Source organism: Anolis sagrei, chromosome 5 (assembly GCF_037176765.1).
Source record: "Anolis sagrei isolate rAnoSag1 chromosome 5, rAnoSag1.mat, whole genome shotgun sequence".
Lineage (NCBI taxonomy): Eukaryota > Metazoa > Chordata > Lepidosauria > Squamata > Dactyloidae > Anolis > Anolis sagrei.
In genome coordinates, this window is record NC_090025.1 from 177,660,622 (window position 1) to 177,686,874 (window position 26,253).

General features: G+C 40.0%; 1 protein-coding gene across 7 annotated transcripts in view; it reads left to right on the forward strand.

Annotated features, from left to right (window-relative positions):
* IQSEC3 (IQ motif and Sec7 domain ArfGEF 3) overlaps positions 1-26,253 on the forward strand; it is a 204,767-nt gene that overhangs the window by 74,386 nt on the left and 104,128 nt on the right. For all 7 annotated transcript variants that reach the window (XM_060776752.2, XM_060776753.2, XM_060776756.2 and 4 more), the window contains exon 2: positions 16,221-16,301. In XM_060776752.2, the coding sequence (XP_060632735.2) occupies positions 16,221-16,301 (81 nt within the window). The remainder of the gene's footprint in view (positions 1-16,220; positions 16,302-26,253) is intronic.

The window sequence follows — 26,253 nt, forward strand, 5'->3', positions numbered from 1 at the left end:
TAATTAACACAAGAAGAACTGAAGAGGATTTAGAGAACTTCATCAGCATAATTAAAAAATGAGCATTTGGCTGTCACTGATTTCCTTTGTAATTAAAATTGTGGCTTGTTGGAGGAGAAGGAAAGAGGAGGAGGGAGCCCAATTTAAAATTGAAATAATTTGGAGAGAACAGTGTATGGTAATGGTATGATCCATATGGTACAGTTCCCAGAAACCATTTCTGTGGGGCTCATGGTGAAGTAAATATTATTTTTAATATTGTTTTTTTCCAATTATAAGATGCAATCAATAATAAGGTGCACCTTAATTTCAGTACCATCACAAATACATAAAATATACCTGATATTCTTAGATGCACCCCAGTTTTAGAAATATTTATACAGGGAAAAATTGCATCTCAGAATTGAAGAAATACAGTAATAAAACATTTACACACCTATGGCAGTAATAACTCTGTGAGAGGTAGGTTTCCTCCAGAGCTTCTATAATGGATGTTAGACTGAATAAAGAAGACTGTAGTAGATGTATTTATTTATTTACCATATTTATATCCTGCCCTTCTCACCCGAAGGGGACTCAGAGCGGCCTTACAAGTAGGCAACAATTCAGTGCCACATAAGACAGAGATACAATTAAAATTAGCATCTACATTAAAATCCAATAATTAAAACATCTAAACATTAAACCAATTATTAAAACCACACAATCCAAGATTATAGACAGGAGCCATTCCAGTCGTCAGTGCAAATATTTCATATCCATTTATTGCACTATGTTACTACCCAAAGGATTGGTTACAAGTGACGTGGTTTTGTTTTGGAGCTTTGAAGTAACACATTAGAAATAATCTTACCTATCATGTATTACTTTGTGGTGCTCAAAGGGAAAATGAGCTTTCTGTTTCAAATATTGTAATGACTAACAGTGTCCTCTTGCCTCCATGTGATAAATAAAGGTACACATCACTTTTTCTATTTTAAGGAACTAAACCAAAACATGTATTGACGAAGGCTTTCATGGCTGGAAGCACTTGGTTGTTGCAGGTTTTTTGGGCTGTATGGCCATGTTCTAGAAGCATTATCTCCTGACGGTTTACCTGCATCTGTGGCAAGCATCCTCAGAAGTTGTGAGGACTTCACAATCTCTGAGGATGCCTGCCATAGATGCATGTGAAACGTCAGGAGAGAATGCTTCTAGAACTTGGCCATATAGCCCAAAAAACTACAACAACCAACAAAACTAAAATATTTCCAGGAGGCTTTGGTGGGATTTCTCAAACTAGGTTGTTTTTCTATTTGAGAAAAAAAATAACTGATGGGCACCATCATGAATGGCAGTAGGGAGTTACAAATATTTTTGGCAGCACTGTGTGTGTGTGCACGTGTACATGTGCAAACAGTAACAAGGTACAGAAGATACCTTTATAGCAAATTTTGCCATTACAATACAAATAGGGGAAACGTGTACATCTGGTTTCACCTATTCACATCCAATAAAATATGTCCTCTCAAGAAATGTTCTTTGTCCTCCAGAAAATTCTATGGTATGATTTGGCTAGAAGTTCCCATAAAGTCATGTTGGAGGACTTAGCAAATTGCTAGGGAGTATACCTCTCTAAGAATTTTCTTGGTTCTCTCGAGGGATTCTGTTGTAACCTGTGGCAGAAGTCATTCATTTCAATACACTCCTGAATAGGGTTAGCCATGTTTTCCTGTTTCCACAGTTAGTTCAGGAGTGTATCTCCTGGGCGTAAGAGGTGTCACACTGTACAGTTGTCTCTCTACATTTGTGGTTTTGACTTTGGAAGATTTGATTATTCATGAATTTGATTGAAAATGTTTGCTCTAGGAATCTCATAATTCTCCAGTGTGATTTTATGACCAACTTCCTCCAATCATGGTGGAGGACCTAGAGAGTCCTGTTGAGAGCATGACTCTATGAATCTCTAGGTCCATCAATGCAATTCTTTGGTTAGCTTATAGTAGATGTTGGCCATAGACTTGTCTGAAACATCTAGAAATTCCCAGAGAGATGTTTGCTTAAATTAAAATAATTCTTTATTTTGTGGCTTCTCGCTTTCACAGCGGTCCTGTGCCCCTAATGCCAGTGAAGGTAGAGGGCTGTCCTTCTTAAAAAGGCAATCATCCAAGCTCTGCTTGGTGTAAAGCAGCTTCAACTCTTTATAAGCTGTAGGTTGTTGGAAATTTTAAACAAAAGGAAGGTCAAGAATTAAAGGCCTAATTCCTTAACAGCCTTGCTAAATGAAAGCAGTTCTGAAGCTTACAATTCAGTGAATAAAAACATCCTGCCTGTGTTGCTGGAAGTGTGCGTGACTGACTCAGCATTTGGGGCCTTTGATGTGACATTTCCTATTGCTGAAACGTCGCAAAACATTCACATAGTAATTTGTACCTTACAACATGCCTGGCATTAGAGTTTTCTTAATATGTTGTTGATCACTTCAAAAAGAAATATTACAAGAAATGTGTTTGGTATATATTGGCCTCAGGCTCTTGTGGGATTAAACAGCACCTTGATAATGTAGAAAACAGCAAATGAAGGCATGATAATAACCATGATCACCTGGTAGTATCTTCTGTTAGAGGCAAGGCTACAAGGGTCAGTTAAATCTGCCACCCCTTTGTAACTTGCATTGATATGCACTCCTCTGGTGAGTCTCCCAACATTTCCATAGTTTCCTGTAGCAGTACCCTCAACAATGCTCAGATATTTTCAGGTTTGTTTCTTTACTATAGAAAGCTCCTGATAATATCTGCATGTCCAAACTCTGCTGGTATATTGGTAAGCCTTATTTGCTTTCATACTATCTAATGGTTCCCAACCTTTGGTCCCTCCAGATGTTTTGGATTTCAGCTGGAATTTCTGGGACCTGAAGTAGAGGAACAAATTTAAACAAGTTTAAAACTCTGTTGTTGTTGTTGTTGTTGTTGTTGTTGTTGTTTAAGCACTGTCTTTTTCACAGTGAAAGCTCTCTGAGGACTGTTATACAGGTTGTGTATCTGTTATCTGAAATGCTTGGGACCAGAATTATTCTGGGGTTTGGATTTTCCCCCTATTTTAGAGCACAGTGATTTCTTTGTATGCATATATTTGTATGCACTTTGAAATAATCCTCCCCCCGCCCGCCAAAAAACCCCCAAATGTAGATCTTAATTTTGCCACTTTACATAAGAGACATCATTTTATTACATATTATATATAATGGGATTTGGTTTTACATGCATTTTGGTGACCAAACCCTAGTGGATATCAAGAGCCCATTGCATCTATGTTTCTATATGTGTACATAATAAGGTATCTTGGAGATAGAAGTCACATCTGAACATGAAAATCATTTATTCTTCATATGCGCCTTATGCACGTAGCCTGACGTTAATTTTATAAATAACATTTTAAATAATTTTGTGCATGAAACAAAATGTGTGTATATTGAACCACCGGAAAGCAAAAGTTTTTCTTTGTTCACCCATGTGGACAACTTTGGAGTATTTCAGATTTCCAAAATAAGGGATGTGCCATCAATGTTCCCAAAGTCACAGAGCTTAATCCATCCTCAAATTAAATAAATAAAAATTGGACTATCCTGACAGTGCTGGTGTGTGTGTTTGTATGTGCATGTGTGGTTTCTCAGAGTTGAAGTCCAAGAAAGGAACTTTCCTATCCTCAGCACAAAGTTCACATATAACAGGGAGATATCAGAGACCCAAGGCTTGTAGAAATACACAACACATTTAAGAAAGCCAAACTAAGGGAAGTAAGAATTCCAAAACCACCCAGTGGAGACTTAGCATGCTCAGTGGGCATGAGATGCTGACTGTTTATTAAGGGAGAAAGGAAACTGGATGGCAAGAAAAATTCAGAGGCATATTCTCATCTGAAACACTCCACGCTGCAACTTTTAATTGCAGATCTTCCTTATACTGTCATAACATTTATTATTTAAGCTATGGGACTATGAAACAAGCGGGTGCCCAAAGAGAATACCACCAGAAGCTCCACCTTAGCTGCCCTGAGTTTTCCAGTTAGGGTAAAATATAGGCATAGTACATGAGATAAAATATTAATAGTCATACAAACCCAGATTTACATTTTCATGAATTTGTATGATGGTGGTGTCCTACATTTGCAAGCTTTGCTTCTGAAAGCGACTTACAGATTTTTGTTTTGTTTTGCGTCTTTATTGATGTGTATTTGAGGCCAAAAGTAACCCAAGGATGTGAAGACTTGGGTTTGCAGCCTGCTTAGGACCCCTAGATGTGCACCTTTAGTACTAGAAGTTAATATATTCTGGTTAGGCAGCATTGCATTCTTGATATCCAATGTGTTGTATACCTTCATGTTGTTTCTGACACATGGCAACACTAAGATGAATCTATCATGGACTTTTCTTGTTATGATGTATCTGTTTGTCACCCATTGAGTTTCATTGGCAGAGCACAGATTCAAACTCTTGTCTGACAGAGTCCTAGTCTAACATTCAAACTGCTATCCCATGTTGGTCTCCAAGCTATCTTCTCAAACAATCCAGTCAGCATGGTTATGCTGCTGTGGCTGGGGATCTGATATTTATAGTCAAAAGAGAATTAACTTCCCTATATTTTGCTTCCTAGCAGTGTTTATCAGCAGTGCTTGGTTGATCTGTTGCCACAGCAGCAGTGGATCTACCTTCAGTTTTACGGCTTCTCCTCTCATAGCTATCCTGAATTGGATAGTGTTGCACTCCAGAACAGGAAAAGCCCTCTGACTTTAAACATCACACTGTTGAATGGAACACAATCCTTTTATTGAAAATAATTAAAAAGCAGTGAGGTAAAAAACTTTAAAGAAATAGGTAAATCCAATTAGGTAAGAAGATAAAGGAGGAACAAAGTAGTTCAGGGTAATAGTCCAGCAAAGTCCATAAAAACAAAAGCAAACCTTCCCCAATAAGATGCAAAGAATCAGGAAACATGAACTCAAGGCATGAATATAGAGCATAAAATCCAAGAATCAAAACCATGAAACAAAGGCACTTAAAACATCAATTTCCCAAGCAAAACTTCCATGTACAAGAAGGACTTGTTCATGACTTGATTCCAAATGACGCTTCATCTGACTACATATCCTGTACTTGGGACTATCTCCTTGTTAGCTAAGTCTCTAGCATTCAGAAATTGGTTTCGTTTTAACTGAGAACTTATCTTTTTCTCTCAAAGTCTGGCAGACCACCAAAGCCACTGTTCGGCTCACCTGTTTTGACTAATCTCCTCGCGTCTATCTATTTGCTCATTAATTTCTGCAGCTGGGCCAGATGCTGAGTTGTTTTCATGTTCCCTATCATGGGAACTCTCTGGTAACAATTCAGAAAGCACGTTATCATCCCCACATCTCTCAGGGACATTCTCATGGGAAACTACACTTTGAACAGGGATCTCCTGGTCATTCTCTTCATCAAGATCACTGACCAAGCTATTGCCATCTTGAAACTCATATTGAAACTCATTGACATCACTCTCCACATCCAAAGCACCTTGATCCTGGAACAAAATCACAGACTGAGCTCCCAATAGATAGAGGGATTATTCTGGTGTCCTGACCCTAAGTTGTGTTTGGTATTGAAGGCAAATACTGGCACTTTGAATTGTACCTAGACATGGACCAGGAGCTAAGTCAATTAAACCCCCGGAGTGTCTGTATGCAATCTACTTTCACAGCATATCACCCTGTGTGACCGCATCTCCATCTACGAACCCACACGCTCGCTCCGGTCATCTGGGGAGGCCTTGCTCATGATCCCACCCACGTCGCAAGCGCGCTTGGTGGGGACACGGGACAGGGCCTTTTCTGTGGCTGCCCCCGACTTTGGAATGCCCTTCCAAAAGATCTTCGACAGGCCCCTACTTTGGCAGCTTTCAGAAAGAACCTAAAAACTTGGCTGTTCTGATGTGCCTTCCCAGATTAGGAATTCCCCATCCCAAGTCCTAGAAGCACTTTAGTACAATTAATATTACTGCACACCATACTATTTTAATCCTATGCTCCCCCTGCCACTCCAGCACTTTTAACCCTGTACCCCATTGCGCTGGCCGGCCCAGTTTTAAAGTGTCTTGATGTATTGTTACTGTTGTTTGTTTTTTGCTTAACTATTTGATTTGCTTTGTTTACTATTGTTGCGTTATGTTTTTACTGTACTGTGTTTCTGAGGCTTCGGCCTGTGTAAGCCGCATCAAGTCCTTCGGAAGATGCTCGCGGGGTACAAATAAAGTTAATAATAATAATAATAATAATAATAATAATAATAATAATAATATTTTGCTGGTTTCAACACTAGTGGAATATGTTCTTAGTGCCTATCCTATCTCTATCCAAAGAGCTGTATTTGGATTTGGATTTCCTGAACATACATCAAAGGGAGCCCCACATAAAATACACTACAGTAGCCAAATCTGAAGGTTAGCATACCATAGATAGCGGTAACCAGGCTGTCTCTCTAAAGAGAAAAATGTTACAGTTGGCACAACAGATTGAGTGGGTGAAAGAGCTGGCTTTTGTGCCATGGAGGCAGCTTGGTCCTCCTGCAACAACACTGTCCCTAGGAGAACTTCCCAGCTGTTAACCGAGGTCTGTAGTGTGGATGTACTGGGAGTCATCCCAAACCTATTTGGACATTATCATTATTCATTAGGACACAGTATCTCTGCACAGCTGTTTTATTGGGACTGCTCCCAAGAAACCGATTTAGCGCTAATGCTGCTGAATGGGAAATAGTTATTGCTTAACCAAGGAGGCGTTAACATTAGTTGTACTTCTGCCAGGTAGCATAATGGCGTTTAAAACAGGTGCTAAAAGAGGTGTCAGGTTCCAGGCTTTGCTCTCTTCATATGCAATATGCCAAGAGAAGAGTCTGATGTGGAACAGATTTTCTGGAGTGATGCCTCAATCCCAGAGTTTTACACCTAATTGAGAGTGAAGCTTCTGCTGACTTCCATCTAAAGAATAACTCTGGCATGCAAGAACTCTGGAGGTTCTTGCATGCTGCGAAAACACTGGAAGGAATGTCAAGGCAAGGTAAAATAATTTTCAGTGAGATTCTGTGACTGTTTTCATATGTCTATTTCCCCTCCTTCTAGAATTGTCACTGACATTTGCCTAAAAGTGGTAAGGAGTATAGGCTTCGCATCTAAATTTGGAATGTTGCTGTTAAAAAGTAATTATTTATAGGTCCAGTTCTAAGACCTAATATAGTTAATTTCCATAATACTTATGTTTATAAAGTTTCTCATACCTTTCTCAAACACAAAGTGTTACTTTCTGTTAACTTTGAAAAACATATGTCTGAATGTTTCTCATTCAGGACCGGGAGACACATCACAAATCAGCATTTTGTCAGAAAATGCAGCAGTTTTTATCCTTGCTCCCGCTGTTCTCTTGTCCAGTAAGAGTGGGGGTGCACTACATTGTAGAATTAATGCGGTTTGACATCACTTTAACTTCAGTGGTTCAATGTTGTGGAATCATGGGAGCTGTAGTTTGGTGAGGCACCAGCATTTCCTGGTAGAGAAGGCAAAATACCTTGTAAAATTACAACTCTCACAATTCCATAGCATTGAGCCATAGCAATTAAAGTAATTGTATTAATTCTACAGTATAGATGCACCCTAAAATGACATACTACTTCATCACACTAGAGAATGAATCCACTTTAAATCTGGTATCTGCCTCCTGCAGAATCATGGGGTTTGTAGTTTAATAATAATAATAAAAAATTTTATTTGTACCCCGCTACCATCTCCCCAATGGGGACTCGGTGCGGCTTACATGAGGCCTAGCTGAAAACAACAATTACATAAAATAAAACCGAAAATACAAAAAATGAACAATAATAACGCAATTACATAAAACAAATGACAACATAACAATATAGGATTACAATAAGCACAATCACAATAACATGGGCAAGCTACATGTAATGGATAAGAGAAACCTGGTTAAAAACAGATTAAAAAACTCAGGTGAGATAAAACAAGGACAGATTATTTGCGGAGGAGAGCTCATTATAGTTTAGTGAGACTGTTAAAGGCTCCTCCTAAACTACAAACCCAGAATTCTGCAGCAGGCAGCAACTGGATTTAAAGTGGATTCATTCTCTGGTAGGATGAGGTCCTTAAACAGAGATAGATCTTTCTTTTCCTGCCTGTTCGCTTCATCTGTTTGCCCTCTGTCCCAAAGTCATATAGGTAGATTACATCATCTGGTTCAGCCAGATGATGTAATCATTCTTCATTCTTGTAACAAAAGAATGAATTTGGGGTTGACCACTCTTCCTTATTGTTTCCAGCCTCTGACATGTGCATTCTCTCTCCCTACCCATTAAGAAGAGCATGCTGGAGCACGTCTGCCTATGATCTTTACTCTTCAAAAATAGTTCAGAAAGGATAAGACTGTTCTATCTAAAGAATTGATTTATTTAGTAAATGGCTCCTCTTTTGAGGAGTCTAAAACCTATTTTCTGCCTCTACTTGGTTCTTACAAACCCATCATCCTAAGATGGACACATCCTATTGATTGAGAAGAAGCTCTAATGTGCCTTCTTTTTAATAAGACTCACTTGGCATCCTATCCTATGAACACACTTGAACCATAAAACATTCCTTCGCCTCTATTTATTAAAGCCACAAGAATAAAAAATATCTTTAAAAAGGTAAAGGAAGTGGTTATTGACTTTGAGCTGTGGTATCATCCCAGCTCCATTTTTGGCATCCCAAGCTACCCTCAGTTTACCTCCCCCCCTCCCCAAAACTAAAAAATACACTGCAACAATATATTTGCAGCCAAGTGGTTTGTCCCACCAAATATTGCAAGAAATAGCAAATAATTACAGCCAGCTATTAGGTGACAATGACAGCAAGAAAACAGTACACATGGCAACACTGAACTGCTCCTTTGGCAAAGATGCAGAGCTCCCCAATTAAAGCATGCTGAAGAGCTCTCCTCCTGCCCCTGACAACAATATGAAGAACTCTTGTCTTGTTAGAGAGACAGGGAAAAAAGATGAAAAGAGAAGGCATAGCCATCTTCCCTCCCATCAATGGAACTTTGTGTTTTCTCTAGGCATTGAGAATCGACTTCCAGATCCCTAATGGAAAATAAAGCACTCTGCAGTAGGTGCTTGCTTTCATCTGCACATGGTTCCATAGTCTCCCAGGACCCTGTGGTATGAGATGATGTTTTGGCACATTCCTGGCTGATAGAATTGGTCCAAGTGCTGCCAAATTTTTGTGAGAACTGCAGGGACAGCTTTGCAGTGACTGTAGAAGAATGGTGGTGTCCACAAAGGCAAACATTTTAGGCACTGCAGCTCCACCAAACTAAATTTGTTGTGCACAGTTGCAGAATTTTCCAAAGCAGTGGCTTTGTTGGCAAGGGGTGATGAAAGCTGTAATCAAATACATCTGGAAATCACTTTGTTGGCAAAGATTGGTATAGCTAATACTGGTCTAGATGATCTGATAGCCTGAATTGGTTCCATCCATCTTGTCAATCACAGTATAACACACTTCTGCTGAAACTGTTAGGGGGAAAAAATAGTGCATTCAGTATTAAGAAGAGATCTTGATGGACTTTAAACTCACTCTGGAACTTTGTTGTAATGGTCAATGCACTGGACACAGATCTAGTTTTTAATGTCCCACTGACTCAATGTTCCAGCACATCTCAGCAGAAATATCTGGATAAGTGAAAAATAATCATACCCTTTGCCCTAGTTTTGCCAATTCTATGATCCCATTTCTCAGACTTTTAATAGTTCTGCCTTTAGCCATCTGCTGGTCCAAATCCACAGAGCCCTTTGGGTCAGGAATTATACAGAGAATCTTGTGCTGCTCCTAAGGGATTAATATTTAGATATATTTTTATCCATTTCCAAAGCCAAGGGAGAGATTATAAACTGACTTCCCCTTTCAGTTTTTATGCTGCTAACAGAAATGTCGGTGGAAGTGATTTGGAAATGGTAGGTTGCAAAAATAACATCTCCAAATGAGTATTGAGTCTTGTTTGCAACAACTTGGTATATTTGTCATAATTAATGGATGCCTGTAGCATGGATGGGGAACACTTTGACTTCCAAATGCTTTGGACTTTGGCTCCAGAAGCCCCAACAATCACAACTGAGGATAATTTATTATTATTTATTTATTTCCAGTATTTCTACTCCATCTTCTCAACCCCCGAAGGGGAAATTCAATGCTGCAACATATGACAAATGCAATAATATAACAACAATTATTTAACATTAATTAAAACAATAAAAACAGTATTGTCAGCCGTATCACCATTCCAATCCGATTCCACAGTGCTGTTATGCCTGCTATCCAAAAGCCTAGTCCCAGAACCATGATTTTTGTTTCTTCCTAAAAGACAGGAGAGATGAAGCCAATCTTTTCTCGTTGGGAAGGGAGTTCCACAGACGGGGGGGGGGGGGGGCCACAGCCGAAAAGGCACTGTCTCTCGCCCCCACCAAATGCATTTACGAAGCTGGTGGGAGCGAGAACAGGGCCTTCCTGGATGATCTTAAACTGCAAGGTGGGACGTAGAGGGAGATGCGGTCAGACAAGTAAACTGGGCCAGAACCAATAAGGATTCACTCCTCTTACCTGCTACAGCTCATGACTTTTAGCCATTCCCAGACGACTACAAACATTTTATGAGTGACAGGGACAGATTTTCTACAACCAGAGCACTCCAGATTTTCTTCAGACTATTGGTATCACTCATCTCTACAGTCACTCACAGACTCACCACCAACACTACCCTTGGAAGACAATCACACTTTGCTATGAGTGATAGCCTATGATGGTGATCACACATAGGCTGTGGCCTTTAAGGTGTTGGTGACATTCAGCTGTCACTAGATTTTAGCTCCAGACCTACCAATTTAAATAGTTGTAAAGGATTGCAGGAGATACAATCCAAAAAACATTGTATGGGTCACACTTGCCTTCACATCTCCCACAGTAGTAAGCCCAGATTGAGTATGTTGTGGAAGACTGGCAGCAGTCCTTAGCGGAGATGACCTCTGTAACGGAATGGGCCTACCTTGGCAGGCTAGTGTGTAGGAAAATTTCTAGGCCCTGGGAGAAAAGGCCCAATCCAAGCTAAAGAAGGTAGTGATGCATGATTGGTGGGGGAGTTAGAGAGTGTTGCCTAGCTACAGAAGGTAGAGGGAGCCAGTGAGAGTTGCAATCTGGGGGACTGGGACATATCTGAGGATGAGAAGAGAAGAGTTTGGAGGTTGGAGGGAAAACCTCTGTGGGGGAGTGGGGAGAAGTGCTACAATTTTTTAAGAGCGTCACTAAGGGACACAGTGCTTATATTAGGAGCCTCTGGAAGGGAGTACTGAGGGGTTTTGAAAAGCCTGGTTAGTTGACTTATGAGTGAACATAGTTCTGCGGAAGACAATTTAAGGAACCATATTCTGTTAAGGAAACAGCTTGATAATTTTCTTAAACCTCTAAGTGCCTGAACCTCTCCTAATATCTGAGATGCCTTCTTGTTCTAGTTCAAGTAAACTTCACAAATCTGTTTATACTTATAATTCAGTGTGTCTTTCTGTGCATCAATAAAAGAAGTGGGTCTGTCTGGATAACAGCCATCACTCTTTAAGTCGGAATTTCCCTCCATTTTTGAGTGGCTCTGTGAATTAACTCCGATGGTTGGTGTACCAGTGGGACAGGGAAGAGTGAACGGTGTGGTTGTAGACCAATACATTTAGATTGGTGTCAGTGCAGTTATATCATCCTGTAATTGACGGTCAGTGCATGAGATCGACTGTTGTAACCTCCATCTTCCAACGCTGACAAAAAAAGAGCCTAGTAGGAAATATTTTTGTTGGCCATCCCTTCTCATAACCAGAGTTTGGAAAAATTACTTTTCTGGACTACAGCTTTGTATCCCCTAGCTAGCATGAGCAGTGCTCATTACTCAACTGGAGCATGAGCTCTTCCTTCCCCTCTGCTGTTCCATTGCTCTATACTTGTTCCCAAACTGATTAGGACACAGTCATTTTTAACTTATGATAAACTTAAGGTTAACCCATTACAAGGGGTTATTGGCAAGACTTGGCATTGCCTTCCCATGAGACGAAGGGAATGTGACTTGCCTAAGATCACCCAGTAGGTTTCCATTTCTGAGCATGGGTTCAGAATCTGGTCTCCCAGGTTCTAGAACCAACATTCAAGGCACTCCCCATTTATTTATTTATTTATTTATTTGAGTAAATATATATTCTGAAAAAATAAAACATTATTTAAACTTAGTGGCAGCAGCTTTCCAAAGTTCTAGGCGCTATTCTTTTCAAAACTTAGTTGGAAATGTCGGGAATGGAACTTGGGGCCATTTGCATGCAAAGTGAGTTTGCGTCCACTAAATTGTGGCGGTAGTTTAATGTACCACAAACACATTCAGGGTAGAATAAAATAAAAGAGGAAGATAGACAGCAAATTGATATACATGGGAAGAGACTTCAGGGAAGCATACACCATCTGGATCTGCTTTTGATTTCCACAACTGTCACAGGACTGGGAAAAGTTCCTTTTTTCGATGAAACATCCTCACAAGTGTGGCCACCAGCCCCCAAAGCAATGTTTCCAAACTCTTCTGAATGGAGGAGATTCAGGTCCAGACATCTGTAGGCAAACGTCTGTGAGACCTCTTTCAAAATAAAATAAATTGGGTGTTCAAAAAAATCTGAATAGTTTTGGAACATAATTATGATGTTAACTTCTACAGAAGGCTTATTTGAGGAAATAAAGGAAACTGTCATCCTCTAAGACCTGTGTTTTTAAAATCCCCCTTCTAAGTGTCCACTTTTCTATGATTCCATCTGTCCTTATGGATTCAGTCCAGAAAAAGTGCAAAATCGGAAGGGCTTTACAAAGCAGCTGAGAATTTTAGCCATCCACAAGATGACGTCTGGCTATCCTTCTGTTAGCAAGACAGTGTGTGTGTGAGAGAGAGATGGAGGATTACATAATCCTGATGCACAAAGAAAGCAGCAGATTCACAGGAAAATGCTTCGAACACTGAGCATTGTTGCATGAATGACTTTGAGGAGGTCAAGGGAGGTCGTGCTGCTTTCTTTCAGAGCACATGGGCCCAGTTGTTTGCAGGCACAACTCACAACCTTTCTGGTGGCTGAGCTTTAAAACCAAGGACTAATAATAAGGGGAGGCCTGATTAGCACAGGGAGGTGGCACTGAATAAGAAAACCGTTCTCTCATGAAACAGCCCCAGTCAATTCACCCTCAGGGGGTTGATGTTGGTGGTTACTGATGGAAAATTACAATGCAGAGACAAACCAGCCAAGCAGAACTTGCAAAATTGCTTACAGGTGGCTACTTTTATATCCCCAATAAACAGCAGGGATTAGCATTTAAACCCACAGCAGCATGCAAAAACGCCTATCTTCTGCAGTGCGGGCTGCTAGGCTCCCTGATGTCACCCTGAGTTACAGCTCTAAGTAATGTGGCAAGGGGGGCTCTGGATTTCTCATAGGTTTGGAAAGGACTCTGGGGGTATTTATTTATTTATTTAAAACTTTTATATCCCAAACTTCTCACCTCCGTGGAGGTAAAAGCCCCCGGACAAGGAGGATGCATTTATGTCCATATCTCATCTCTTTAGATTCCATCAGCTGCCTCAGGTGGCAGAGACTGTGAGCTGGCAGTAGGCCCCTGATAATTACCCTTTATTGAGGGATGCATTTCTGTTGGCCACACAAACCTGCCCTATGCACTTAGAACCAGTTTGCTATGCTCAGTCATTGTAGAAGAAATTGATCAGGTACCAGTATAGAGGTAAAATTCAACTACCAGTCCATACAGTGTCCTTTACATCAGGCAGCAAAGCATCCATGCCTTGCTCTGCCCCTGTTGTTCTGCAGGAGGCTTTCAGAGCCCATGCTTTTGGGAAAATGGCATTCATAACCTATTTGAAAAAGAAAAATGATGCCATATCCTTTTGGAAAATGTGAATATCATGAACATCTGGAGACTATCTTATGAAAACCACTAGTCAAGGAAAGGCATTACCTTATTAGAAGTCAGCCCTTTGCAAAAGTGATGTCCAAAGCATTCAAGTAATGGCACACAGGTAACTCACCTGTTAAACTGATAAACCATGTTTTTGAACTGCCAGGGACAAAGACATGCCGTTGCACAAAAACATATACTTAACTAGCAGAATTTTGAAAATGTTTCTTTGAAGTAGAACTTGCAGTTGCCCAAAACATATATTCTCCTTTGAAACCTTAGTTTAAAATATGCACTTAGAGACAAAAAAGTCTTCTTTAAAAAAATAACATATCTTGTTTACTCATAAACATCTTGTATTAATTTAGCATACAGGTACATTTATAGATAGGATGTTGTTAACTCCATGTTGAGAACACAGGGCATCATTGTTAATCAATTGTCCAAATTCTTTAAGTATGTATCTTATGAAAGTCCAAACTGTATCATTGTACTCACTGCTTTTCAAATCAAGCATATAGTAAAGTGTCCTTGTATAAGTGCAAAATGCAAATTGCATCCGCCTCCACTGAGGTCTAAAGCAAACTGCTAAGTCCAAAACCAAACCTGCATTCAATGAAGTCCAAAAGCATACTTATAACACAATGGAGTCTTGAGTCTGAACATGCTCAGTACAGTCACATACCTTTAGCCCCTCCCACACCAAAAAGATGCAGTCAAACTGGCAAATCAATATGTGCATGCAATACAGGTTAGCAAAGATATACAAACAAATAGTGAAGGCTTGGAAGGTTGCTGAGCAGTAAAATCTGGGAGTTTAGTTGAAAAAGTACATTTTCCAAGTTGGAGTGAAAGAGACAAAAATCACACCATATTCTTGCTGTTGTTATGCTCTTTATTTATAATTCCAACTTTCCCCTAAAACTGGGACCCAATTTAAACAAGTACAGTATAGCTAAAGCATACAAAAGATCAACACAATACACGCAGAAGCACATTTCTGGTATACATCTCAGTATGCCTACCACAGTGATTGGAACTTGTAACTTACCACCCAGTCTTTAATCTTAATAGATGATAGAAGAGCCTTAACATTATGTGTAAATGAATTTGAGTGCATCCATTCCTTTCTCTTTTGTCTTCCCCTTTCCATTTTGAAGCCACGATATCAAGTGAAAGCTCCACAAAAAGAGGACCTCAGTGGCAGATGGTAGCTTCCACATTTGCAGAGCGCTGAATGGTTTATTGTTTACTGTTGCTGTCCATGGTGCTGAACTCCAAAAATGCATAGATTAATGTAGAAGGAATCATGGGTGGATAAAGGAGGAGGACACTGGAAATGCCACAGTGCATGTGATGAAACTGCACCAGGATTTCTTTCCTTTTATACTGGTGCCATGTCATGGAACTAATTTTTTTTTTTATCATTCAAAGCAAAAATAAAAATCCACAGAGAGTCAATAACTTCATTAAGACCTGCTGAAATTATCCTTGATTGTGCATGCTTTTGGATTCTTTTGAATTATTCTCTAGGTTTGATGTTCTAAAAAAGTAGGGAGAGAAAAGAAACATGGAAGTTTACAAATGGTCCCAAGTCATGTGTGTTTCATAACTCTTGCTGTAGATCGAGTGCAATCCAATCCTGTCATAGGTAGATCTGTTGGCTCCCAGAACAAAGAAGTGCTTTCTTCAGCTTTGATACAGAGGCTTTCTTTCTAGGATCCTGTTTTAATTGGTTAGTCCCTATCCACCCACTACTGTCCTAAGGCTTTAGACAGAGTTTTGCTTCGCCATGCCTGACTTGGAGGTAACTGAGGCCCCTTCCATACAGCTGTATAAAATCCACATTGAACTGGATTATATGGTAGTGTGTACTCAGATAATCTAGTTCAAAGCAGAGGAAAATCCACGTATGCAACTACTTCTTCTCATGTATGTCAGAGTTAATACAACTATATGAAGGTTGTGTTCTGTAGACTGTTCAGTTCAACTTTCAGTTTTAGACTGATACTGATAACTTGATACAGTGGAAAGGTTTTATATGTATAATCCAGGATTTGCTTTCATCTCTTAAAGGGCTGGCACAACCAGTGGGGTTCTGTGGTTGGGAATGGATATGGGTGTGGATTTAATCCTTTGCTTACCAGTAAGTGAACCACACTCTTACTTGCCATTATTTGTCTTCTCTTTCAGGAATGAGACTGTTTTGCACCAATTCTGCTGCCCTGCAGCTGATGCTGAGCAGAAGCCTTCATCTGCAGACTCTTCTCCAAGGTTCGTTAATTCATGCCATGCTTTTTTTCTGTCACTTTTGCATTCCCTACTTTGACTTGCACACACAAAAAAATTCCAAACCCCCATTCCACTCACAATCTAACAGAAAAAGGGGTCTGGGTGGCAGGAGAGAGATGCAACTGAACCAAACCTTTCTTCCCAGCATTCTTTTTCACGTGCTTCCATTCACCCTCCTGGGATCTGCCTTCCTGGGATCCAAATCCAACCTGCTATTCCTCAAATTGGCACTCTCCTTCCCTTTGATACCCTTATTTTCCTAGTTTTTGGACATTTTCTCTATTTTGGATGGAGACATTTCCTCCTAATGTTTAGTTACAAGAGTTACTAGCAGTAAAGACGTTTAGCTAAAATATGATGGCATTTTTTGGTCTTACTCTTGCCTGCACTCATCAATGAAAGGCAGCCCCTGATAAGTTTTTGGAAACTGGTTTTAGCCTTGGCTTTTAAAAACAGTCTCCCATCCTTAGAGTAGAGGAGGGCTGGGCAACTGCAACAGATCCAGGAACCCAGCTTTCTGCCCCTGGCACCGTAGACTGTCCCAGATGCCAAAACCAAACCAAAACTTGACACACATCTCCGGTTTCTTCTGTATATTGCAACAACACATTTTCCAAAACCAGCAGAGAATTCAAAGACAGTTTTAAAAAATGGGTTGTTTCCGAGTTATCTGCAGAAAAAAAAACCCTAGAGATACATATCAAGATGCTCAAAATGCACTAGTTTTTTTTAATAAAAATGCCCAATGTTTTTCAGCACTTGTTGACTTGTCCAATAAAAACACTTTTTCATTTGTCACCTTAATGACTTGAGAGTGCCTAGCCTATAAATTTCTGAACTTTGTTTCTAAATAGCTCCTGAAGAAGGCCTTAAAATTACACACAGTTATAGACTATTCAGTATTGTTGTATTTATTCTCCTTGCTGAATTTACTCTCCTTTACTCACCTGTTATAATTTCCCAATACTTATTATGCAGACAATGACACAGGGAGAGTAAGTATTATTATCTGTTTCTACCTGTATTTTGGACTGGTTTAATGCTAATGTCAATGCGGAACATAAATACATCCACTACAAGGATCACATGACTAGATGGTGCCATCTATGAAAAATCCAAATCACATGGTTTAGTGAAATTACCCATCGCCAAGCTTTGCACTTCTTAGGGTGCTTCACTACTGAACGCAACTATCCAACACAATCCTAGATTCAATCTGCAGAAATTCTCAAAATTGCCTTTGGCTTTGCTGTGAGGATGCTGCCACCCTTTGTCAGAGAGGGAATCAATGAGTCCAGCAGGTCCAGGGGCTGGGTGTAAAACACAGTTTGTTCATTTATGGTTGCAGGCAGATCACAGAGAAAGTCCTAGGAAAAGGCAAGCCTAGGAGTGGATAGAGTGTGACAAGGAATACTAGCAAGCTGAGTCTTTTTGATATCATAGCAAGAGTGACCATGCAGAGTTTTTCTCTCTCTTTTAGCATCAAACTATTTGACTATGGCTCATTGTTTAGTCCATTTTGTGAATATAGTTAATAATCTAACAATTATTATTTATTCATGAATTTCTATCTCTTCCTAAATCAAAAGTTTCCCAGGGCAGCATACATGAAAATCAATGTAAACAAAGTAAAACAATTTAAAACATTAACAAAAATATAAATGCATTTAAAACAAGTTATATATGATTAACAAGTCAAAATGGGTTTAAAAGATTAAAGGCAGTTTAAGACAATGCGTATTAGTAGTTTGAAATCAATCAGCAAGACACAAAGGCTTTAATAAAAAGCCATGCTTTTCCTTCACTCTTCAGTGAAACCAGTGTTGGACCACCCAAGAGGGGGCACTCCACAATTGGCTGAGAAGGTCCTCTCACATGCCCTCAGTATATTGACCTCACTGGTAGGATACAGAAGAGAACCTATCCTCAGCAGTCCTCAGTACATGCTCAGGCACATAAAGGGAAAGGAACTTTCAACTATCAAGGTCATTGAATTCAACTTGGAAACATATTGGCAGAGAAGGTAATTTATTCTTTTGGCTTAAACCTAGAGCAGAACAAAAACTAAAACTCTGAGAGCCTAGATTAGAATGTCTTGCGTATTTAACACTAAAGGTTCAACCTCTCTATGTAATTCTAAAATAAAGATATGGAAAGTGTGCCCCGTGATCCAAGATCCCAGTTTTGTGGTCCCTAAAGCTACCTTTCAGCCCACCAAAGCTCCCCCAACACCTCTAAATTACTCCCCAAGTGCAATCAAAGTCCTTAGACTGAAAGTATGGAGAAAATACCCTCCTGATAACAAACCTGCAATCCCCAAATTACCTTCTTTTATCCAAATTCTGCCCAAAATGGTAACTGGGGGTAAAAGTTATTTATGCCAATATCTTCTGCTAAAAAGATTTTTGTGTGTGTCAGGAGGGACTTGAGAAACTGCAAGTCACTTCTGGTGTGGGAGAATTGGCCATCTGCAAGAATGTTGCCCATGGGATGCCTGGATGTTTGATGTTTTACCATCCTTGTGGGAAGCTTCTCTCATGTCCCTGCATGGGAAGCTGGAACTGACAGCTCAACCCACTCTCCCCAGATTTGAACTGCTGACCTATAGTCTGCATTTCTGCTGGCACAAGGCTTTAACCAATTGCGCCACTGGGAGCTCCTATTTCTGAAGGTCCCTGAAATGTTAGATTTCTGAGAGAGAAGCAAGGATATGTTTCACACTAATATGTTCTTTGAAAGCTTTTTTTTCTACATTGATTTTGATAAACTGGGAGTGATTCAGTACTAATTCCTAATTCTAATCACAATTTCGGGTGGGATATGAACACAAAATAAGTTATTTCAGCATGTGCTCAAGCAGGTGCAGCTCACAGAGGATGGGGCAAAATGGACTCTTGGCCGCATCCATTTTCCCACCTTGTACTGTGGGAAAAGGTGAGCCCTCACAGGTTGACAGATAACTGGACATGAAAGCAATAAAAAGATTGTGCAGGGAACTGAATAATTATAGGACCAGAAAAGACTAATTTTTTTGGTCTACAGCATTCAGAATCCCCATCACTCTAACAATACGGCATCTTGGCTGAAGGATTCTGGGACTCTAGTCCAAAAAAACCCCTCAACCTTCCTATACTCATGGTCCATTGCACTTCCTATTAGTCAATCATATGATTTATTGCTAGCAAAATACCGGAAGTTGCAGGTTGGGGTAAGAAAGAAATTAAGAATAAAAATTATTGAACCATTGAGTCAATACTATATTATTCAGAGCTTTTTGGAGGAACCCATGACAAAATTGGTATAAAATGGATATATTTGTAGTATGTTGAAGGCAGTGATTTAAATAATGAGGTGTTGTGTATAGGCAGGTTTTCTAGTTTCTCTCCCTCCCCACTTCTCTGCAAGATTCTCTGCATAATTGGAAGTCAGCACTAAGCAATTTTTTCATAATGTACATAAGACATAGTATTATGTTAATCTCATAGTATGATAACAAATGACTTGAAGTCCACAAAAGCTACCCTCACAGCTAGGAGAGCAGGGGATGGGGAAGATTTTTGTGGACTTCAGCTCTCTTCATCAGATGCCCTTATCGCAAGCAAAATTGGTTGGTCTTTAAGATGCCCCAAGAATTGTTGATGTTCTTCTTAAAATGAGGATACAGTAATTTGCAAACATCCAAGTTATTGATGCTTCTACAAGGCCCTGTTCCCATATCAGAAAGAATGACATGTCAAGTTCTCCTTGAGCAATGTTTCTCAACCTTCCTAATACTGCAACCTCTTAATACAATTCCTCATGTTGTGGTGACACCCAACCATAGAATTATTTTCATTGCTACTGTAATTTGGCTACTGTTAGGAATTAGAATGTAAATATCTGATATGCAGGATGTATTTTCATTTAATGGACCAAATTTGGCACAAACACCCGATACACCCAAATTTCACTACTGGTGGAGTTGGCGGGGATTGATTTTGTCATTTGGGAGGTGTAGTTGCTTGGATTTATAGTTCACATACAACCAAAGTGCATTCTGAACTCCACCAATAATGGAATTGAACCAAACTTGGCACACAGAACTCCCATGAGCAACGGAAAATACTGGAAGGGTTTGGTGGACATTGACCTTCAATTTTGGAGTTGTAGTTCACCTACATCCAGAGAGCACTGTGGACTCAAACAATGATGGATCTGGACCAAACCTGGCACAAATACCCAATATGCCCAAATGTGAACACTGGTGGAGTTTTGGGAAATAGACCTTGACATTTGGGAGTTGTAGTTGCTGAGATTTAGAGTTCACCACAATCAAAGAGCATTCTGAACCCCATTAATGATAGAATTGGGCCAAATTTCCCACAGAAAACCCCAATGACCAACAGAAAATACGGTGTTTCTGATGGTCTCTGAAAACCCCTCTGACACCCCCCTTGCGACCCCCCCCCAGTTGTCCTGACCCCCAGGTTTAGAAATGCTGTTCTAGGGACTGGGCCCTTCTCAGACTTTTTAAAGCAACTGTACATCTGGCAAAAAAGCTTTATCTTGGACTATGACTACCAAAATACTACCAAGTAATCTGAGAGATTCTGGGGTTGTTAAAAATATGTTTCTAATTTCCCCAATGGAGCATTTCCCAACTGGTGTAAAACTGGCAGGGTTCAAAGCATCAGTTTTCCACATTTTCCCAAACATTACTCCAAGAATCTTGTAAACAGAGATGATTATCCCTCATCTCTTTGTGTTGCTCCAGTTTCCTTCAGCAATGCCAATCTCCCAGGGATGAAATGCAAGGAAACAGAAGATGGGTGAGCCCTTGAGGACGCAACGACAAGTGATCTTGTAATTGCTACACTTTCTCTTGGGGCTGAATGCTGCGGTAGCCAAGTTGGATTTGTTTTAAAGTTGTGGAAATGAAAGAAAATTAATTATAAGCTATCTTGTAAGTGGCAAACACCCTCCTCCCCTACTTTGTATTGAGGAACTCTCACTAGGGGTCTAGAGGAGTTGTTATATAACTTCCATATGAAAGAATATGGGTTTTTTGTGACCTGTCCCTTTTTTTATAGAATGGCTTAAATTATTGGGATCTGGAGATTATTCGGGAACAAGCCAAGCCAATTAGGACATTAATGAGCCAACCTGGTATTCTGAATAATTGACAGCCAGCCAAATCAGCTCACTTGGGTCTTTCGAATTAGCTCAACGGAAGGCTTTGCTGAGGCAGCCATATTTCTAGAGGAATCTAACTGGCTTTCCTAATCAACCTGTGCCCATTTTGGGGGCCCTTTTCCCTCTTGTACATGCTCCCCACCATGGCTGCAGCATCTTACATTACATAACCCAAAGTAAAAATTTCCACCTCTTCTCTTTTTCCTGATCAGGCATTTTTGTAAACGAGAGAGCCTGTCAGAAGTGATGCTGTTAATAACTGCCAGCCATCTAGTTTTAATTAGAGTTTTCTTCATTAATGCCTCGGCTCCTCTCCGTGTGGCGGATTAAATAATGTACTCGCAGCTCATTTACACAAACCCCCAAACTGCAGGGCTGAGCTACAATCCTTTAATTAAACAGCCCGGCTGATCCCTACCACTGCCTCGCCTCATCAGTCTAAGCTGATTAAACAGAATAGGGACTAATAAGGAGCATAAACAGAGAAGTGACTCTTGTCTGTTCAAGGGACTTGGAGGCCTTGGCAGTTTGGTGGGTGGGCTAGTAACTCCTCCTTCTACTGAGAACACGTGGATGGGGCATCCCACAGAAACACACCATGACTTGCTGAAACGGCAAGATTTTTAGCTGTCTTTGGGACAAAATATAAAACAAGTAAAAATGATAAACCAACAACCTGCTGGTGGATTAGCATGCGCTTGTGTAACACCAAGTGTTTTCCTCTTTGGAATGATTGTCAAATGCCTTAGCCTAATCTCTGGGCATCTCTGTCTCTAAAAAGAAGCTTACATGGATTTAATAGCCATTTTGTCTCTCCAGAGAAAGTTGGGGACTATTCGTTCCATAGGAAAGAAAAGGACTAGAACATAGTGATTGGCTTCCTTGTAGAAGCCATTATGATTATGTAATCATACAATGGTAAACAAGATGCTAGTTCAACAAGAAGCTGGAACAGAAATTGGAAGTTTTGAGGATGTTATTATTATTATTATTATTATTATTATTATTTACTATATTTATATCTCTCCTTTCTCTACCTTGGAGGGGACTCAAGGCGGCTTACAGATAGGCAATAATTGAATGCCTTCACAACAATATATAATTAAAATACATTAAAAATAAAATCAAAATTAAATACATCAAAACATTATAAAACATTACTATCAGTATAAAAACATGGAATTCACAATCATAAATCCGGATCATTCCAGTAGTCATTGCACATAGTTCCAGTTAATCTAATTACATTATAGTTCTTCTCTGTAGACTTGATACCAGAGCCGTGTTTTCACTCTTTCTCTGAGGATCAGGTGGGAAGGGGCTGATCTAACATCACTGGGGAGTGAGTTCCACAGCTGAGCGGCTATCACCAAGAGGGTCCTGTCTCTCATTCTCATCAGTTGCACCTGCAAAGGAGGTGGGACCAAGAACAAAGCCTCCCCAGATGATCTTAATCTCTGAGATGGTCCATATGAGAGGAATGAAACTCCACATTTTGAATCTCTTTTTAAAAAGAAGTTGCTCTTCCATTATCAAAATGAAATTTCAAAATTCATCATATGAATTCTGCATACTGAACTGAGAGCATAGTAGTTTAAGGATTGGATTATGACTCTTGAGACCAGGGTTTGAATCTCATGGATGCCCACTGGGTGGCCCTGGGAAAGTCTCACTCTCTCAGTTTTGGGGAAAGCCAGAGGCAACCCCCCTTTAAAAAAGCCTTGCCTATAAAATTTTGAGATAGGGTTGCCATACTTTGGGAAACACTTAACAACAAATACTGAACTGAAAGGACACAGCTCGGTTTGCATGTGAAATTTATTTTCAGTTTCCCTTCAAAGTAAGTGCACTAATACTTGAGACTAATAAAAACAACTGAGTTGTAGGCAAGCCCTCATCAAGAGCAAGCAGTAGTTGATGCTTGTCTGTCATTTAGTGGTGACTCTGTAGGATTCAGTTGTCTTATGTGCATGCTCAACATTTCCCCTTCTACCTTTAAAATTATGTCTGCCTTTAATCATTTCTAGTACTGTACTGTGAAAATTTCAGAGCAACTGAAATAGCTTCAAAATAATTTCATGCCAGATAGATTTATCTGTGGCTATTAGCCATGGTAAGAGTGTTGAACTGGGAAGAGCCCGATTCAAACCCCTACTGAGTCATTAACTGGACCCTCCTCACAGAATTGGTATGGGCAGGAGGGGAGCCATGTAGCCTTTCTAAATAATGAATGCAAACTTACGAATACACCTCTGAGCGGGTTGTTGTAGGTTTTCCAGGCTGTATGGCCATGTTCTTGAAGCATTCTCTTCTGACGTTTCACCTGCATCTATGGCAGGCATCCTCAGAGGTTGTGAGGTCTGTTGGAAACTAGGAAAATTGGGTTTTTATATATTCCTAGTTTCCAACAGACCTCACAACCTCTGAGGATGACTGCCATAGATGCAGGCAAAACATCAGGAGAGAATGCTTCAAGAATATGGCCATACAGCCCGAAAAACCTACAACAAACCATTTATTCCAGCCATAAAACCCTTTGACAGTACAGCTCTGAGTGCTCAGAATCACCATACGTTGAGAACATATCCACGTTGTATGTTGATGTGACCTACCATCAAGTCATCTTTGACTAACAGTGACCCCATGAATGGGAGACCTCCAAGTCACCCTGTCATTAACAACTCTGTCCAGATCTTGCGGATTCAAGCCCATGATTGAGTCTCTCAATCTGGAATGGAGGCCCTCTCTTTTCTTACTGCCCTTGATCTTGCCAAGCAACTTTTCTCACGAGCCATGTTTTCTCATGATATGTCTAAAGTATGACAGCCTCCATTGGTTTCTAGGGAGAGTTTATTGGCATATATCCATATCTAGCAAAATTTCTTAAATTAAAACCAGCACGTGGGCCAAAACAAATCAGAATGCGGTAAAGATGGAGAAAGTTATTAATGAGGAAGAACACATATGAGGAGAGACTACTTTTGCTTGAACCTATTGGATTGGGAAAGGAAGACTCTCTTGATTTCTGAGAGTGATTTCTTGATTTCAGAGAGAGATGATTTATTTGCAAAATGCAAACTATTTTGTATTTTGAACTCGGTTTGCAATAACTGAAGTAGCCTGAGGATAGAGGAGGAAAGTGTATAGGGGCTGGGGAGAGGAAAAATGGCAGCAGGTTAACATTGGGAGATACAACTCAGGTTGTATTGCAGAGTTTGGACTCTATTGCATATATTGTTCGAATCTGTTCCTCACTCTGCCTAATAGTAGGGCTGGCTCTGCCATTCTTTACCAGGTCTAGTAAATGCAGATTGTTATTTGACCCAGCCACATGATTTCAGCAACCAGTGCATCCATTTCCCAGCCATTTTATCAGCTAATGATAAGCATCCATCCTGGGATTTGAATAGGCTAGTAATTGCCTCCCCGTTTCTCTAAGTCTCATGTCGTGAAGTCTAGCATTCCGGAACAATGATCTTTCAAATGGGTCCGGCTGAAACCCGTCTCTGACACGATTGCATCCCACGTTTCCTTTTGTGAGCATTAATGGAACTGAGATGTGAGAGAGTCATTTCTGTTCTAATAATGAGGGGAAAAATCTAAAATCACAATGGGAGAGAACGGCACATGCTGTTCTTCCTAGGTCTTTTCGTAGTCCACCATGAGGGACTTTGGTATAGAAATGAGCGGTTCCAGAGCACAGAATGATCCCCTTATTCTACTCTTGTGACAGAAGACCCTAGTCTGAAATGTGTGGAATGGGAGATACCGAGGTAGAATTGCATTGTCAATGGACTCTGCAGTTTTTTTTGAAGAACCATGTGGGATGCACATTAGTGGTTGCTAGAGGTGATGAAAGATCATGCAATCTCAGCTGTTCGCAGCACATCCCAGCTGTCAATTTAGCTTTGTTATTTTGAGTCAACAAGCCCTTGAAGATGTGTTATAATGAATAATACAGGTATGTTATTATAATCATAATTTGTAAATGATAAGTGTGACCTGCATAAAAATGTGTGAAACAGTCTTGTTAGAGATCCAGCCAGTGAAGCATGCCCCCTTCAAGACACTTCCTATTTGTTAACTCTAGTTTTCTGCTTTTCCTCATCTAACATTTCAAGGCCACTGAGGATGTTCAGTCCTCAATGAGTTGTCATACCTCCCCTTGTATTTTTCTGCACTTCTTAAAAACTTGAGGTATTCCCAAGTCTGCTACAACCTCCTTTTTCTATGGAAGTGTTTCTCAAACTTCTGAATGCCACGGCCCCTTAATATAGTTACTCAAGTTGTGGTGACCCCCAAGCATAAAATTATTTTTGTTGCTACTTCATAACTGTAATTTTGCTACTGTTGTGAATTGTTACGCAAATATCTGATATGCAGGATGTATTTGTCATTTGGGATTTGTAGTTATTGGGATTTATAGTTCACCTACAATCAAAGAGCATTCTGAACTTCACCAACGATGGAATTGAATGAAACTTGTCACCGTAGAACTCTCATGACCAACATAAGATACTGGAAGCATTTGGTGAACCTTGAGTTATGGAGTTCATGTACACCCAGAGAGCTCTGTGGACTCAAACAATGATGGATCTGGACCATACTTGACACAAATACTCAATATGTCTAAATGTGAACACTGGCGGAGTTTGAGGAAAATAGACCTTGACATTTGGGAGTTGTGGTTGTTGGGATTTAAAGTTCACCTACAATCAAAGAGCATTCTGAACCCCAGCAATGATAGAATTGGGCCAAACTT